The sequence below is a fragment of the Hyperolius riggenbachi genome, chromosome 12 (assembly GCF_040937935.1).
Source record: "Hyperolius riggenbachi isolate aHypRig1 chromosome 12, aHypRig1.pri, whole genome shotgun sequence".
NCBI lineage: Eukaryota > Metazoa > Chordata > Amphibia > Anura > Hyperoliidae > Hyperolius > Hyperolius riggenbachi.
In genome coordinates this window covers 157801122-157819375 of record NC_090657.1, presented here as the reverse complement: position 1 = coordinate 157819375, position 18254 = coordinate 157801122, and the positions used below count along the sequence as shown (strand labels likewise).

General features: G+C 47.7%; 1 protein-coding gene across 1 annotated transcript in view; it reads right to left on the bottom strand.

The window, feature by feature from the left end:
* Window positions 1-16102, bottom strand: part of RAB22A (RAB22A, member RAS oncogene family) — a 48832-nt gene extending 32730 nt beyond the window's left edge. The window contains exon 1 of the mRNA XM_068262522.1: window positions 15876-16102. Within this exon, the coding sequence (XP_068118623.1) occupies window positions 15876-15911 (36 nt within the window). The 5' untranslated portion in view covers window positions 15912-16102. The remainder of the gene's footprint in view (window positions 1-15875) is intronic.
* Between the last annotated feature and the right edge of the window lie 2152 nt (window positions 16103-18254).

The following is an 18254-nucleotide window of genomic DNA, read 5'->3' as shown; positions in this document are numbered from 1 at the left end:
ACCGGTGACGGGAACCCGATTGTGTGCAGCCGGGCATGTGCAGTAAGCTCCCGACTCCTGCAGTTACTGGAACCAGCTACAGAAGCTGCAGGCAGTGGAGGAGGACAGCGAGGGACTAATCAGCATGATGGGGGCTGGGAGAAGCCCGAAGTAGGTATAAAAAATTTATTCCAATGTCTCAAGTTCACTTTAGATCCGTACTGCACAAAATCCCTTCTTGATTGGAAGCAGATTGGGCATGCTGAAAATTATTGATTAGTCTATCTGCCGCAAAAATTGCATTTAGTGTATCCAGCAACAGGGCGACTGAGAAGTGCCATGTGTTCCTGCCTTGTGTGTCCCCCCAGCAGGAATCACTTGTCAACTGTGTGTGTGGTGGGGGGCCGGGAGACACCACTACACAATACACTATTGGTATGCCTAATCTGCATTTCATTACATACATTTCCATACAAAGGGCTAGATCTGATACCCAACAATAGCTCTGCCCTGTATGGCCACATGTGTGAAGCCCCCTAAAGGCCTGAGGGGTCTACAGGGATTATGTCCCTATTAAGGTGACCATACACTTATAGATTTGCAGCAGATAGATTTCTGTCAGATTCCTGTCAAGTTGAATCTGACTGGAATCTATCTGATGTGCGCCACACACTAGGAACCGATTTCCAATATATTTCAGAAGGAGGGGGGGGGGGGGGGCTGGGCTAAGCGCAGTCCAGCAGATATAGGGTGGGGCTGTACTGTGGGGGTGGGGGAGTCGGTGGCCAGCGGAGTCCAGCAGATATGGGGTGGGGCCAGCAGGTATGTAGTGGGGTTGTACTGTGGGGGGGCTGTTCCGTAAAGGGTGGAGGGAGTCAGTGGCCAGCGTAGCCCAGCACATATGGGGTGGCTGCCACACACTACACATCGTTTTTATAAAATGCCTCTCCCCCAGGTGTCCCGCCTGCTAATAACTAGTGTTGTCCGGATCATGAACGACTCGGATCTTTGATCCGAATCTATTTTGTGAGTCGAATCACCCGAATCATCAAAATGAGTGATTCGGATCGCAAAGGGGAGGGGGGGGAGGGGCGACACGTCCCCTTTTAGCGGGCAGCGCAGCGGGGTCCTGGAAGCGGAGCAGTGCTTTTCAGCGCTGCTAGATTTGGGCGCAGCCGGCGCCTCCATAGAGTTCAATAGGAATCATTCCTATTGAAGCGCTGAGTGAGTAACGTCGGCTCCGTCAGAAGACGGAGCCGAGGTTGCTTAAAAACACAATAATTCGGCCTCCAGCAATCGCTGGAAGCCGAATTATTTCATTCCCCCACTATCCATGTCGGCCTGGAGGGGGAATAGTAATTAAATCGGCCCGGACTTGTGCAGAAGCAGGATCAGCTATATACCATAGAACAAGAAATATGACCATATATAGCACCACACCATGAGTATGAAAAGGTATAACAATTTATTGAAATGTATAATAAAGCACCATAAGAAAAAATAAAAACATTTAAAAACCAAGAGGGCACCTCATATCATTGGTAAATATAACAGTGAACAGCTATAATAGCAAACATATATATCACCTGGGAAGCTCAAGATAAGAGCTATATACCGCTGTACCCGGCGCCGATTTCAAATGTACTCCCTGGAAGCAAAGCAGAGATGGATCGCTCTGTTGGAGGGGAGGCAGCCTTGCACAGCCACAGGTAGATGAGAGAGAGGGGACATCAGTGCCACTGCCAGATATGTGTCGAGCACACATACTGGCTGAAATGTGCTGCTCATTATAGGCTGTCTGTTCCGTAGTTGTGCACAGTGAACACATTGGAAACTTTTAGCACAGCTCAGTAACGTTACAGGCAGCATGCTGAGCTAGGACAGGGCAGGCACTGTGATTGCTGTGCAATATGATCCTCCTGCACTGCTCTAAACAGCTGCACTTTACTTCTGGGAATGCTTTGGGGAATGGGAGTTGGGAGTATACAGATGAACATATAGGTGAAATATATGTAAAGCATATGATTGCAGCATGTGGGTATTGTGTTCAAACAAACATTTCTGCTCTCTGCTCGTCCCTCCTCCCTTCTCGGTCCACTCCCTGCCCTCTGTCCATCTTCTCCCCTTCTCTGTGTGTCCACCCCCCTCCCCTTCTCCTGCCCTGCTAGTCATTTCACCCCCGAATGCTTCCCTTGTAAAATGATCCGAGATTCGGATCAAAGATCCGGATCTTTTCAATTATCCGATTCGAATCATCCGGATCATTGAAAAGATCCGAACTTTGCATTTCTACTAATAACTACGTTCGGGTGGCATGTTGAGGCAATAATCTTCCGCAGATTGGATCTCAGTGATGTAATCAATGTCTCAAGTGTATAGGCAGCTCTGTACACTGTTATTCTGATATGCAAACAAAGCTACAAACAATAGAGGAGCAAGCTGGGAGCAAAATGCTCAGTACGTGAGAAATGCAAGACTCAGAGGAGGCCACACATTATACTCAATGCAGGGAACCCCAGCACTCACTCCAGTGAGAAGTTACTGAGGACTGGGACTATTGTGAGAGGACTGTACACACCTGCGGTCACCTTCTGCTGTTATCTGTGCAGTTACCACTGTGCTGATATACGGAGGGGACCTACAGAGGACAGCCTGTGTATAATGAATGTGACTCGTACACAACTGAAATTAGAGGGTTATGGAGGCTGCCATATTTATTTTCTTTTAGTCAATACCAGTTACCTGGCTATCCTAGTGAACCTCTGCCTCTAATACGTTAAGCCATACCCCCTCAAATAGCAAGAACAAAACAGTCTGTATGCATGTTGGATTATTCTGGCTCTGTACAAATTAACAAGCTGACACATCATTGCATTCCAGCGGTTCTGGAAGTGTGTTTAGCTTCTAAGGGCAACAATGGTTAATTTGCATATATTCAGCAGTGGTGCTCTGGGAGACATCTCAAGCTCACTCCAACCTGAATTATCGCAAATTCTTTCTGTTTTAGGAAAGCAAACTTTTGTTTTTCTTAACATCTTAGTAAGGGGGCTTTTAGGACCATTGTAGCCCCTTACACACTCCAATGAGTTCTGGGTCACCATGAGCTTGCTGGTTAGTCTGTACCTCTCGGATTTACAAGCCCTACTCCATAGAGCCAAATTAATCCATGCCATGCACTGATGAGGATCAAACAATCCGAAACAGTCTGTATGCATATTGGATTATTATGGCTCTGTACAAATTAACAAGCTGACACATCATTGCATTCCAGCGGTTCTGGAGGTGTGTTTAGCTTCTAAGGGCAACAATGGTTAATTTGCATATATTCAGCAGTGGTGCTCTAGGTCAGGAGACATCTCAAGCTCACTCCAACCTCAATTATCGCAAATTCTTTCTGTTTTAGGAAAGCAAACTTTTGTTTTTCATAGCAAGAACAAGACTGTGAGCTTCTCTGAGGACAATCAGTGGCATGACTATGTACTTTGTACAGTGCTGCAGAAGATGTCAATGCTATATAAATACATAGAAGAAGAAGATGGTAGGCCCAGGCACCAGGTAATATAAATGAGGTCAGAGAGGCTGTCTCTGGTATTCTGACATCCTGGTTCAGGAATCGGTCAGAGAGGCAGCTAGACACTCGTTCTCTTGGCAGTTTTAGTGTCCTTTCACATGAGCAGTTGATAGGCAGTGAAATGCCTGTGGAACTCTCACAACTGCTTGCTGCTGCCTGGTAACTGCTCAGTGAGCACATACAGTAGATCAACTGCCCATGTGAAAGGGCCCTTACTGTTGAGAATTGGTGACACGGTCACAGAGGAAACAATTGCCTCTATGGAACCATGCGATGACCTCATAGTGGTCAGCAAGTCTTAAAGGAATACTTAAGTCAAAAAAAAAAAAAATGACATTTACTCACCTGGGGCATCCCTCAGCACCCCGAAGCTGGATGGTGCCCTCGCAGCCCCGCTCCGATCGTCCTGTCCCCGCCGGCGGCTACTTCCGGTTCGGCGACAGCCGCCGACAGGCTGGGAACGCGGCTGATTTTCCGCGTTCCCAGCCGCTGCTATCACTCTCTATGCTGCTATAGCGTATACGCTATAGCAGCATAGAGAGTGATAGCAGCGGCTGGGAACGCGGAAAATCAGCCGCGTTCCCAGCCTGTCGGCGGCTGTCGCCGAACCGGAAGTAGCCGCCGGCGGGGACAGGACGATCGGAGCGGGGCTGCGAGGGCACCATCCAGCTTCGGGGTGCTGAGGGATGCCCCAGGTGAGTAAATGTCATTTTTTTTTTTTTGACTTAAGTATTCCTTTAAAGGACACCGAGTTGACATAATGAGATAGACATGTGTATGTACAGTACCAAGCACACAAATAACTATGCTGTGTTAATTTTTTTCTCTCTACCTGAAAGAGTTAAACATCAGGTATGCAAGGGACAGTTTCTGTCCAGGTCGGGCTTGGGTCGGACTGGGTCAGACTATAGCACAGGGGGAGGGAACCTATGGCTCGGGAGCCAGACGTGGCTCTTTTGATGGCTACATCTGGCTCACAGACAAATCAGTAGGGACTGATTCACTAAGCTACACTGCTCAAGCAGCACAGCTTAGTGTGGCATCACGATTAAAATTTTCAAAGTAATGTATCCTACTGCTGTAGCATGCACTGACTTACTCGCGCTACCTCAAAACGAACAGCCACTCCAATTGTCCCACTCTGGGCCCTGTCAGGTTCAGTGACTTTGTAGGACGAGATCCCCACACTTTGATTGGCTAAATAGGCTGCCTGTCACTTGACAGGCAGCCTATTGGGCCAAAATGTGGGGATCTCATCCTACAAAGTGAATCAACCACCAAAATCAGCTAGCTAATTGTAGAAGCTGATAGTCGGTATCTCTCCTGTCTGGCTCTTGGGGAAATTGCTGATGTTGCTGAAACCCAAGAGAAGCTGAAGACGATTCTGACACTTCCGTTGCCCAGCGGATCAATTGTATACCCACCACCATGGCAACAGGGACATGAGCCCTACTGTCCCAGTTTGAAACATATTGTATGGCTCTCACAGAATTACATTTTAAAATATGCGGCTTCTATGGCTCTCTCAGACTAAAAGGTTCCTGACCCCTGCTATAGCATAACCCTCGCGGATAAGTAATTACAGCCATAAAACACTTTCTTGTCAGTAAATGGCTTCTGAGAGCAGAAAAGAGATAAAAAGGGTCATTTATTCATAGATTTGAGCTCTGGCCTACTACAATGAAGGTGTCATTGAGCAGTGACAATTAAACAGTAAAAACGTAAAAACTAGATTGAAATATAAAGTAAAACAGTGGGATAACTAAAAAAAAGTCATTTGTAAGAGAAGGAGGATAGATACAATTATTTTTCTCATTTTATTTTCATCTCGGATGTCCTTTTTTGACGGATCAAATCCAGTCTGATCAGCTGAACGATCGTTTGTACACATGCTCGATTTGACATCTAAACGACCAGTCATTTAGACGTCCAAGCGACCGGTCGTTTGGAAAAATCAAACTTGTGATATGTACCTTCGCAAACTGCCACCTCTTAGCTTATCTGCACCCCACAGTTGCCTGGTCACTGTATGCAGCTTCTGAATGCACACTGAATGTAATGAGGTTTTCTTTAGCACTGTATGCTTAAGCTGGCCATACACTGGCCCGATTTGCGCCCGTTTCGATAGCAGATTCAATCACTGGGATCGAATCTGCTACCAATCGTTCACGCTACACGCCGAATTTCGATCCATTTCGTCCGATCCCGTCGATCGCGCCGTGCGGAAAATAACCGTCGATCGCCCGCGGGTAAAGAGCGCATCGCTAGCGGCGTTCGAGTCCCCGACGACCGACGCAATAGTGCCCGCATACATTACCTGCTCCGCCGGCGCAACTACAGTCTCCCGGTCACCGCTGCTCTGTCTGCGCTCTGGTCTCCAGGTCCGGCATGCCTCACTTCTTCTAGCCTGGCAGGAAGTTTAAACAGTAGAGCGCCCTCTACTGTTTAAACTTCCTGCCAGGCTAGAAGAAGTGAGGCATGCCGGACCTGGAGACCAGAGCGCAGACAGAGCAGCGGTGACCGGGGGACTGGAGTCGCGCCGGCGGAGCAAGTAATGCGGGCGGGCGGGGGCAGCAGCAGCAGCACCACCACAACAGATTGTGAACGGTTTCAGGCTGAAATCGGTTCACAATCTGTTTGCCGTAAAGGTAGCCATACGATCCCTCTCTGATCAGATTCGATCAGAGAGGGATCTATCTGTTGGTCGAATCTGATGGCAAATCGACCAGTGTATGGCCACAGTGTACCACCACCGACCCTGTAGTGCCAAGACCAATGCCGGGTACAACCCCTGTTGTACTTGGCGAAATAAAACCTGATTCTGAATTACATCAGCTCCATTATGTCACCAAAGCAGTAAAACTCCAAATCCCCGCCAATCTTTGGTATGAGGTGGCCAACAGTCTGCACCTTTTGCTTGGGTTAAATCAGAATGCAGCAATAATGGTAATATAGTAGGGGTTGCAGGGGTGGAGGGGTTGGCGGGGCATTTCTAAGGGCTACATGGGGGGGGGAGGTTGGCGGGGCACTTATGAGGGCTGCAGCCCTCGGCACTTCTGGGGGGCTGCAGTGAGGGTGGTGGAGTGCTTCTGAGGGCTGCAGGGGGGGTGGCGGGGCACTTCTGAGGACTGCAGGGAGGGTGGCGGGGCACTTCTGGGGGCTGCAGGGAGGGTGGCAGGGCACTTCTGGGGGCTGCAGGGAGGGTGGCAGGGCACTTCTAGGGGGCTGCATGGGGGGGCACTTCTGAGGGCTGCTGGGGGGGGGGCATTTCTGGAGGGCCACCCCCCTACAGCCCTCCAGAAATGCCCCCCCCCCCGCCACAGGGCACTTCTGGGGGACTGTGGGGGGTGGCAGAGCACTTCAGGGGGGGGGGGGGTGACAGGGCACTTCTGAGGGCTGCAGGGAGGGTGGCGGGGCACTTCTGGGGGCTGCAGTGGGGTGGCGGGGGACTTCTGGGGGCTGCAGGGGGGATGGCGGTTCACTTCTGGGGGCCTATGGGGGGTGGTGGCGGGCACTTCTGAGGGCTGCATGGGGGGGAACTTCTGGGGGACTGCAGGGCACTTCTGGGGGACTGCAGGGGGGTGGCGGGGCACTTCTCGGGAGCTGTAGGGGGGGTGGCAGGGCACTTCTGGGGGGTGGCGTGGCACTTCTGAGGGCTGCACAGAGGGTGGCAGGGCATTTCTGAGGGCTGCAGGGAAGGTGAGGGGACACTTCTGAGGGACTGTAGGGGGGGGTGGGGTGGCAGGGCACTTCTGAGGGCTGCAGGGGGGATGTTTGCCACTGACAATTCCTTTATAACATATACGGAATAAACATCTTACCTTATGGAGGAGCTGTTAGGGGTGTTTGGGAAGGTTTCCCCACAAGCAGGGTGTGCAGCCCATACATGTACACATACATACATACATACATACACACACAGTATGGGGGCAGCGCAGGCTTCTATAATAAGACTTACATGTGGTCAGATGGCAACTAGGAGATGAAAAAAACAGATACAATCGTAGGGAAGTCCAGGGCCCACACATGTCTATAGGTGCTGCTACAGGGGGTGGCTGTGATACGAGGAGGAGGTTGCTATGGGGTTAGTAACTATAGGCTGTGGCTGCTATGGGCCATGGTTGCCATAGGTGAGGGTGGTTGCTATAGGGAGTAGTTGCTATCAGGGCTGTGGAGTCGGGGCAATTTTGGGTGCCTGGAGTCGGAGTCGGGAAAAAATGCACTGACTCCGACTCCTAATGAATTTGTAACTGTAATTAAAATAGAAAATATGATAAAATGTTCTATTTCTCAGATAATAGTCATTAAAAATAATGTATATATACAGTAATAGCTGTGCTTAGTCCACAAAAATAAAATAAACCAATCAAAATTAGTTACTTGTGCTGCTTCAATAAAGCAGTCCCCATATTTTTAAGGTCAGATATACATATCTGATTGTAACTGTATATATGATGTGTACACAGGAATCTCTTATATATACTAAATAACATCTATGCTGTAAGTATAAAGCCTGATGTGTAGCCGTGTCACTAATAGAGATGGTCAATGAGATGGAAATAATTCTGCATTAATGCTGATTTATGCAAATGTATGCACTCCCTTTGCTCATGAAATCAAATAATTTGATATGTTGTTAAAATTTGGTTTGGTGACTACAAATTAAAGGGTACCCGAGACGGATGAAAAGTAAAGTTTTATACATACCCGGGGCTTCCTCCAGCCCCCTTCAGGCCAATCAGTCCCTCGCTGTCCTCCACCACCTGGATCTTCTGCTATGAGTCCTGGTAATTCAGTCAGTCAGCGCAGTCCAGCCACGTGCTGCTCCCACAGCCAGGTACATTCTGCACCTGCGCAATAGTGCTGCGCAGGTGTAGTATGCTCCCAACGGTGGAGTGTGTGCATGCGCACTACGCCAGACTGGCTCAAGGTATGTATAAAACTTTAATTTTATCTGTCTCAGGTTTACTTTGTTATACAGTAGTACTATACACTCTACATATGCACTCTCCACAGAGCTGCAGAGAATCCACTGAGAATGTTGTGCACATTGAACACAGAGGTGTTGTCTGTCACCCATAAACCTGGTTCAGATTGTGCATTAAGAATGTGTAATAGAGGAAGAATCTCCTTATTCCCCTGCAGAGTACCTGCACATCACTCTTACATGTACCCACAGTTACATTGCCTAGGGCCTGATAGATGTTCTTTGTTCCGGTTTGCACCTTTTACAAGTACTCTTACCAAGGACTAGTTTTAGTCTATGACTAAAGGGAATATAGTAGCAGGGCTGTGGAGTCGGAGTCGTGGAGTCGGGCAATTTTGGGTGCCTGGAGTCGGAAAAAAATGCACCGACTCCGACTCCTAATGAATTTGTAACTGTAATTAAAATAGAAAATATGATAAAATGTTCTATTTCTCAGATAATAGTCATTAAAAATAATGTATATATACAGTATATATACAGTAATAGCTGTGCTTAGTCCACAAAAATGAAATAAATAAACCAATCAAAATTAGTTACTTGTGCTGCTTCAATAAAGCAGTCCCCGTATTTTTAAGGTCAGATATACACATCTGATTGTCACTGTATATATGATGTGTACACAGGAATCTCTTATATATACTAAATAACATCTATGCTGTAAGAATAAAGCCTGATGTGTAGCTGTGTCACTAATAGAGATGGTCAATGAGATGGAAATAATTCTGCACTGATGCTGATTTATGCAAATGTATGCACTCCCTTTGCTGATGAAATCAAATAATTTGATATGTTGTTAAAATTTGGTTTGGTGACTACAAATTAAAGGGTACCTGAGACGGATGAAAAATTAAGTTTTATACATACCTGGGGCTTCCTCCAGCCCCCTTCAGGCTAATCAGCCCCTCGCTGTCCTCCACCACCTGGATCTTCTGCTATGAGTCCTGGTAATTCAGCCAGTCAGCGCTGTCCGGCCACATGCCGCTTCCACAGCCAGGAACATTCTGCACCTGCGCAATAGTGCTGCACAGGTGTAGTATGCTCCTGGCGGCGGAGTGTGTTCATGCGCACTACGCCCGACTGGCTCAAGTACCTGGACTCATAGCAGAAGATCCAGGTGATGGAGGAGGACAACGAGTGACTGATTATCCTGAAGGCGGCTGGAGGAAGCCCCAGGTATGTATAAAACTTTAATTTCATCTGTCTCAGGTTTACTTTGTTACACAGTAGTACTATACTCTACATATGCACTCCCCACAGAGCTGCAGGGAATCCACTGAGAATGCTGTGCACATTGAACACAGAGGTGTTGTCTGTCACCCATAAACCTGGTTCAGATTGTGCATGAAGAATGTGTAATAGAGGAAGAATCTCCTCATTCCCCTGCAGAGTACCTGCACATCATTCTTACATGTACCCACACTTACATTGCCTAGGGCCTGATAGATGTTCTTTGTTCCGGTTTGTACCTTTTACAAGTACTCTTACCAAGGACTAGTTTTAGTCTAAAGGGAATAAATATAGTAGTCTACATATCCTTCTCACTTCAGTTGTCTTGTAAAATTCCTAAGCGTTGGCAGTTAAGAGACGAATTTCATGTTACATACTTTTAATCAACAAAATTTTAATATGCAAATTAGAGGAGTCGAAGTCGAGGAGTCGGTGGAATCCTAAACTGAGGAGTCGGAGTCGGTGGATTTTTGGACCGACTCCACAGCCCTGTATAGTAGTCTACATATCTTAGGGTGACCATGCGTCCTCTTTTCCCCGGACAGGTCCTCTTTTTCAGACCTGTCCGGGGCATCCGGCCGTTTTTTTGAAATGCCCGGGGAAGAGCTCACGCAGGGGCGGTCAGCATATAGGCGAGGCACGCCCCCCGCTTGGGGCCTCACACTGCGGGGGGGCCTCGCTCTGCTGCTGCTGGCGGCGGGCGGACACTGGGCGGCGGGTGTGTGGGCACCTGGCGGAACAGCGAGAGAGAGATTTTCCCACTTACCTTCCACGATCCTGCCAGCTACTATCTACTTCCTGTACCGGCGTCTGTCGGTATGGCAACAGCACCCCCTGTGATGACGTAACCGCCTGTCATCACAGGGGGAGCTCTTACCAATGCGACGCGCGCCGGGAGAGGCTGAATATAGAAGTTCTCTGCAGGATCCAGGCAGGTAAGTGGAAACTTCTCTCCGTGCCGCTGCGCACACCCTCATGGCCTAGGCATCTACCTATCTAACCTACACTGAGGGCATATACCTATCTAACCTACACTGAGGGCATATACCTATCTAAGCTGTACTGGGGGCATATACCTATCTAAGCTACACTGGGGGCATATACCTATCTAAGCTACACTGGGGGCATATACCTATCTAAGCTACACTGGGGGCATATACCTATCTAAGCTACACTGGGGGCATATACCTATCTAAGCTACACTGGCGGCATATACCTATCTAAGCTACACTGGCGGCATATACCTATCTAAGCTACACTGGGGGCATATACCTATCTAAGCTACACTGGGGGCATATACCTATCTAAGCTGTACTGGGGGCATATACCTATCTAATCTGTACTGGGGCATATACCTATCTAAGCTACACTGGCGGCATATACCTATCTAAGCTACACTGGGGGCATATACCTATCTAAGCTACACTGGGGGCATATACCTATCTAAGCTATACTGGGGGCATATACCTATCTAAGCTACACTGGGGGCATACACCTATCTAAGCTACACTGGGGGCATACACCTATCTAAGCTACACTGGCGGCATATACCTATCTAAGCTACACTGGGGGCATATACCTATCTAAGCTACACTGGGGGCATATACCTATCTAAGCTATACTGGGGCAAATACCTATCTAAGCTACACTGGGGGCATATACCTATCTAACCTACACTGATGGCATATACCTATCTAAGCTATACTGGGGGCATATACCTATCTAATCTGTACTGGGGCATATACCTATCTAAGCTATACTGTGGGCATATACCTATCTAAGCTACACTGGCGGCATATACCTATCTAATCTACACTGGGGGCATATACCTATCTAAGCTACACTGGGGGCATATACCTATCTAAGCTACACTGAAGGCATATACCTATCTAAGCTACACTGGGGGCATATACCTATCTAAGCTATACTGGGGCATATACCTATCTAAGCTACACTGGGGGCATATACCTATCTAACCTACACTGATGGCATATATCTATCTAAGCTATACTGGGGGCATATACCTATCTAATCTGTACTGGGGCATTTACCTATCTAAGCTACACTGGCGGCATATACCTATCTAAGCTACACTGGGGGCATATACCTATCTAAGCTACACTGGGGGCATATACCTATCTAAGCTGTACTGGGGGCATATACCTAACTTATCTGTACTGGGGCATATACCTATCTAAGCTACACTGGGGGCATATACCTATCTAAGCTACACTGGGGGCATATACCTATCTAAGCTACACTGGGGGCATATACCTATCTAAGCTATACTGGGGGCATATACCTATCTAAGCTACACTGGGGGCATACACCTATCTAAGCTACACTGGGGGCATATACCTATCTAAGCTACACTGGCGGCATATACCTATCTAAGCTACACTGGGGGCATATACCTATCTAAGCTACACTGAAGGCATATACCTATATAAGCTACACTGGCGGCATATACCTATCTAAGCTATACTGGGGCATATACCTATCTAAGCTACACTGGGGGCATATACCTATCTAACCTACACTGATGGCATATATCTATCTAAGCTATACTGGGGGCATATACCAATCTAATCTGTACTGGGGCATATACCTATCTAAGCTATACTGTGGGCATATACCTATCTAAGCTACACTGGGGGCATATACCTATCTAAGCTACACTGGGGGCATATACCTATCTGAGCTATACTGGGGGCATATACCTATCTAAGCTACACTGGGGGCATATACCTATCTAAGCTACACTGGGGGCATACACCTATCTAAGCTACACTGGGGGCAAATACCTATCTAAGCTACACTGGCGGCATATACCTATCTAAGCTACACTGGGGGCATATACCTATCTAAGTTACACTGGAGGCATATACCCATCTAAGCTACACTGGGGGCATATACCTATCTAAGGTACACTGGAGGCATATACCTATCTAACCTATACTGGGGGCATATACCTATCTAACCTATACTGGGGGCATATACCTATCTAACCTATACAGGGGGCATATACCTATCTAACCTATACAGGGGGCATATACCTATCTAATCTGTACTGGGGCATATACCTATCTAAGCTATACTGGGGGGCATATACCTATCTAAGCTATACTGGGGGCATATACCTATCTAAGCTATACTGTGGGCATATACCTATCTAAGCTATACTGTGGGCATATACCTATCTAAGCTACACTGGGGGCATATACCTATCTAAGCTACACTGGGGGCATATACCTATCTGAGCTATACTGGGGGCATATACCTATCTAAGCTACACTGGGGGCATATACCTATCTAAGCTACACTGGGGGCATACACCTATCTAAGCTACACTGGGGGCAAATACCTATCTAAGCTACACTGGCGGCATATACCTATCTAAGCTACACTGGGGGCATATACCTATCTAAGTTACACTGGAGGCATATACCCATCTAAGCTACACTGGGGGCATATACCTATCTAAGGTACACTGGAGGCATATACCTATCTAAGCTACACTGGGGGCATATACCTATCTAAGCTATACTGGGGGCATATACCTATCTAACCTATACTGGGGGCATATACCTATCTAACCTATACTGGGGGCATATACCTATCTAACCTATACAGGGGGCATATACCTATCTAACCTATACAGGGGGCATATACCTATCTAACCTATACAGGGGGCATATACCTATCTAATCTGTACTGGGGCATATACCTATCTAAGCTATACTGGGGGGCATATACCTATCTAAGCTATACTGGGGGCATATACCTATCTAAGCTATACTGTGGGCATATACCTATCTAAGCTACACTGGGGGCATATACCTATCTAAGCTACACTGGGGGCATATACCTATCTGAGCTATACTGGGGGCAAATACCCATCTAAGCTATACTGGGGGCATATACCTATCTAAGCTATACTGGGAGCATATACCTATCTAAGCTATACTGGGGGCATATCCCTATCTAAGCTATACTGGGGGCATATCCCTATCTAAGCTATACTGGGGGCATATCCCTATCTAAGCTATACTGGGGGCATATCCCTATCTAAGCTATACTGGGGGCATATACCTATCTAATGTATACTGGGAGCATATACCTATATAATGTATACTAGGGGCATATACCTATCTAAGCTATACTGAGGCCATATTCCTATATAACCTATACTGCGGACATATACCTATCTAAGCTATACTGGGGCCATATTCCTATCTAACCTATACTACGGACATATACCTTGTCCGCACATTCGTGGGGAAATCTGCTGCCAATCTCATTGCACTTTGTGGAGAAATCTTCTGCGAATCTAATTGCATTTTGTGGTTTGTCCAGCCCTCCACCATGTGGCCTGGAAAAAAAACAAAACGGCCCTCCATGCCCACGAAGTTGGACAGCACACTGCTAAGGTCTTGTATATTTGGCCCCACCCATGACCACGCCCACATGCTGTTGTGATCGTCCTCTTTTTTGGAATTCAAAATATGGTCACCCTAACACAGGGGTCAGGAACCTTTTTGGCTTAGAGAGCCATAAACGCCCCATATTTAAAATGTAATTCTGTGAGAGCCATACCATATGTTTCAAACTAGGACAGTAGGGCTCACGGCCCTGCTGCCATGGTGATGTGTATCCGCCGGGCAGTGGAAGTGTAAGACACGTCTTCAGCTTCTCTTGGGTTTTAGCAACATCAGCAATTTCCCCGAGAGCCAGACAGGAGAAATACCGACTAACAGCTTGTACAATTAGCTAGCTGACTTGGGGGTTGATTCACTTTGTAGGACGAGATCACCGCACTTTGATTGGCCCAATAGGCTGCCTGTCAAGTGCGGGGGATCTCGAACTGCAAAGTCACTGGACCTAACAGGGTCCAGAGTGGGGCAATTGGAGCGGCCGTTAGTTTTGAGGTGGCGTGAGTAAGTTAGTAGTGCATGTTACAGCAGTAGCGTGCCTACTTTGAAGATTTTACTTGCTCTGCCACACTAAGCTGCGCTGCTTGAGCAGTGTAGCTTAGTGAATCAACCCCTACTGATTTGTCTCAGAGCCAGATGCAGCCATCAAAAGAGCCACAGGTTCCCTTCCCCTGCCCTAACATATCCTTATCACTTCAGTGGTCTTGTAAAATTCCTAAGCGTTGGCAGTTAGAGACGAATTTCACGTTACATACATTTAATCAACAAAATTGTAATGTGCAAATTAGAGGAGTCGGAGTCGAGGAGTCGGTGGAATCCTAAACTGAGGAGTCGGAGTTGGTGGATTTTTGGACCGACTCCACAGCCCTGGTTGCTATAGGAGGGAGTGGTTGCCATAGGAGGTAATTGCTATAGGAGGGAGTGGTTGCCATAGGAGGAGGTGGTTGCTATGGGGGAAGTTGCTATAGGAGGGAGTGGTTGCTATAGGGCAGTGATGGCTAATCTTAGCACTCCAGCTGTGGTGGAACTACAAGTCCCATGAGGCATTGCAATACTCTGACAACTCTAAGCATAACTCGGGGAGGCAGAGGCATGATGGGATTTGTAGTTTTGTCACAGCTGGAGTGCCAAGTTAGCCATCACTGCTATAGGGGGTAGTAGCTATAGGCTGTAGCTGCTATGGGCAGTGGTTGCAACAGGGGGTACTTTCTATAGGATGGGGTGCCATAGCTGAGAGTGGTTGCTATAGGGGGTAGTTGCTATAGGCTATGGCTGCTATGGGTGGTTATTGCTATAGGGGCTAGTTGCTGTGGCTGCTATAGGCAGTTATTGCTATGGGCAGTGGTTGCTATGGGGGGCAGGGGGTAGTTGATCCAGGACAGAGTGGCAGCAATGGGCGGTGGTTGCCATGGGGCTAGTTGCTATAGGTTACGGCCCTGCAGTGACGGTAGGCAGTTATCCCCGGGGCAGCCAATCAGCGCACAGATGCTGCATCAGAGCGGCACTTGAGGGAGCGGCTGGAATCCGGTTGCCATAGGAGACGGTAGAGTCGCCACAATGTTTATATACATTCCATACACATCCTATCTGCCGAGTGTGACGTCACCTCCTCTTACATCACCGCCCACCGCGTGACCCCCGGAGAGGAGATCGGGAGCTCCGGCCAGTCTCTACTCACCCCCAGCAGGCAGACTTTCAGCTCTCTCAGGGCCATGATCAGCGGCGGATCTCCGGCCTTCCCGGGGCCCTACAGCACCCCGACCGCCTACCCTCCAGACCACGCCTATCCAGACCGCCTTCCCGCTCCGGCCACGCCTCCTTACTCCTCCATTCTCGCCCCTACTGCATACCGTCTCCGCTTCCCAACCCCCGCCTACCGACACTCCTACCCAGACTGCCTCCTCACCCGACCGCTCCTCCTAACCTGAACATTCCCGCCCCGACCGTTCACAAACCGCCTCCCCTCCCAATCTCGCCCACTGACCCTCCTACCCGACCGGTTCCCCTCCCCCAACCCTAACCCTCCTGCTATACGTTTGATACAGTGGATGTAGGCAAATTGGACGTGTAGGTTATCACGTCGGAACACCGGCCCTTGGTCCGTCCCCGGGCTCCTGCTGCTCTCCTCCTCCCTACCTCCCTCCCCTGGCGACTGCTGGATGCCGTAATTCTCTACACTGCTTATTATATAATATTCGTATTCCACCACAGCTCTCCACACTGATCCTAATGTATATATTATATATAATATTCCCCCACAGCATCCTATACTGATCATAATGTATATATAGCTCCCAACTGTCCCTTTTTCGGAGGGACAGTCCCTTTTTGGGAGCCCTGTCCCTTTTTCCCTCTCATTTGTCCCTCTTTTAGGACTTTGTCCCTCTTTCTATAGAAATATATATATTTCTATACTAAAAATGTGTTTGATTGACTCTAAACTTTATTCACATCCTTTAAATTGATATATTACTAATTTTAAATTGTTACTATGAAGGAAAATGAACCAGGACAGAAAGGACCAGTGTGGTTTGAATGATAAAACAACATATTTTTCTTATGAAATCTTTATGGTATGCGTGGCTAGGGATGTGGTGGGGGAGTGACCAGGGATGTGGCAGGGGCGTGGCTTAAGTGTCCCTTTTTCTCATCTCCAATAGTTGGGAGGTATGTGTATATATTACATAATATCCCAGGGCTGGATGATAATAATACTCCTGGGTTGCAGTTTCGGTAGAGCTCTGAATAAATAATAATAGTAATATCACTCCAAGAAGCAAGGTCTCAGCCTCCAATCCAACAATTCACAGCCTTAGAACAGCCACAAACATCTAACCCTCTCCGCAACATGCTCCCCTGAGCCTTGGACTAGCCCAAAAAACTCAACAAATTGTACTGTAGGTTTGAACACCAACCCATCCACCTAGGATGAGAAAAAGAGAGAACACCAAGAGCCCAATATAGTGTAGTATGTACTGGTAATGTATAATTGGAAGAGTAATAACATTAATTTAATACTCACAAACCAGGGTTACCAAGTGGGCAACCACTGTCAAAGCAGGTGGGGAGATTTTCCTGACCCCACTCAGGATTAAAAAGTCGCTCTCTGTAGTAGAAGAAGGAAGGGTACAACCCTCCACCAAGGGTGGACTTAATGTAGATAATAGGATAACAGAGGCGCCAACAGGATAAAAAAACACTAAAAGAACTTAAAAACCCATCTTGGAAATAGAGGAGGCAGTGGTGGACTCACCCCTTCCAAGCAGAACACACGACTGTGAATTTTTAGTCAAAACAATTTTATTGGATACTCCAAATAAAGTGCAACGCGTTTCGCGGGATACAAACCCGCTTCATCAGGCAATAACAGATAGGAGTAAACAGCATCTGCCAGTATCATCAACACTGAGCGCCTCTGTAGATGAGGCGCTCTCAGAGGCGCTCAGTGTTGATGATACTGGCAGATGCTGTTTACTCCTATCTTTTATTGCCTGATGAAGCGAGTTTGTATCCCGCGAAACACGTTGCACTTTATTTGGAGTATCCAATAAAATTGTCTTGACTGAAAATCCACAGTCGTGTGTTCTGCTTGGAGGGGGTGAGTCCACCACTGCCTCCTCTAATACCAAGATGGGTTTTTAAGTTATTTTAGTGTTTTTTTATCCCATCTACAAAGGAGACCAGGGCACCACTCCAGGGCACCCCCCACATTTACTTCTCCCAGAACAGACCTGTCCTCCCAGCACCAGAAGCAGCAGTCCAGGAGACTGACGTACTCGGGCACCTCCAGAAACTGAACCCCAGGAAAGCCTCTGGCCCAGATGGCATTTCGTCTATGTGCCTGAGAACCTGTGCTACCCATCTAGCCCCTGTACTGACCGCCATATTTTAGAAATCCCTGATGATAGGCAAAGTACCCTCCTGCCTCAAAAGGTCCACCATCATACCAGTACCCCAAAAAACAGGTGTCACAGACCTCAACAACTACAGACCCGTTTGTTGCCTTTACCCCAACTGTCATGAAGATCCTTGAAAAACTGGTCCTCACTGATCTGAA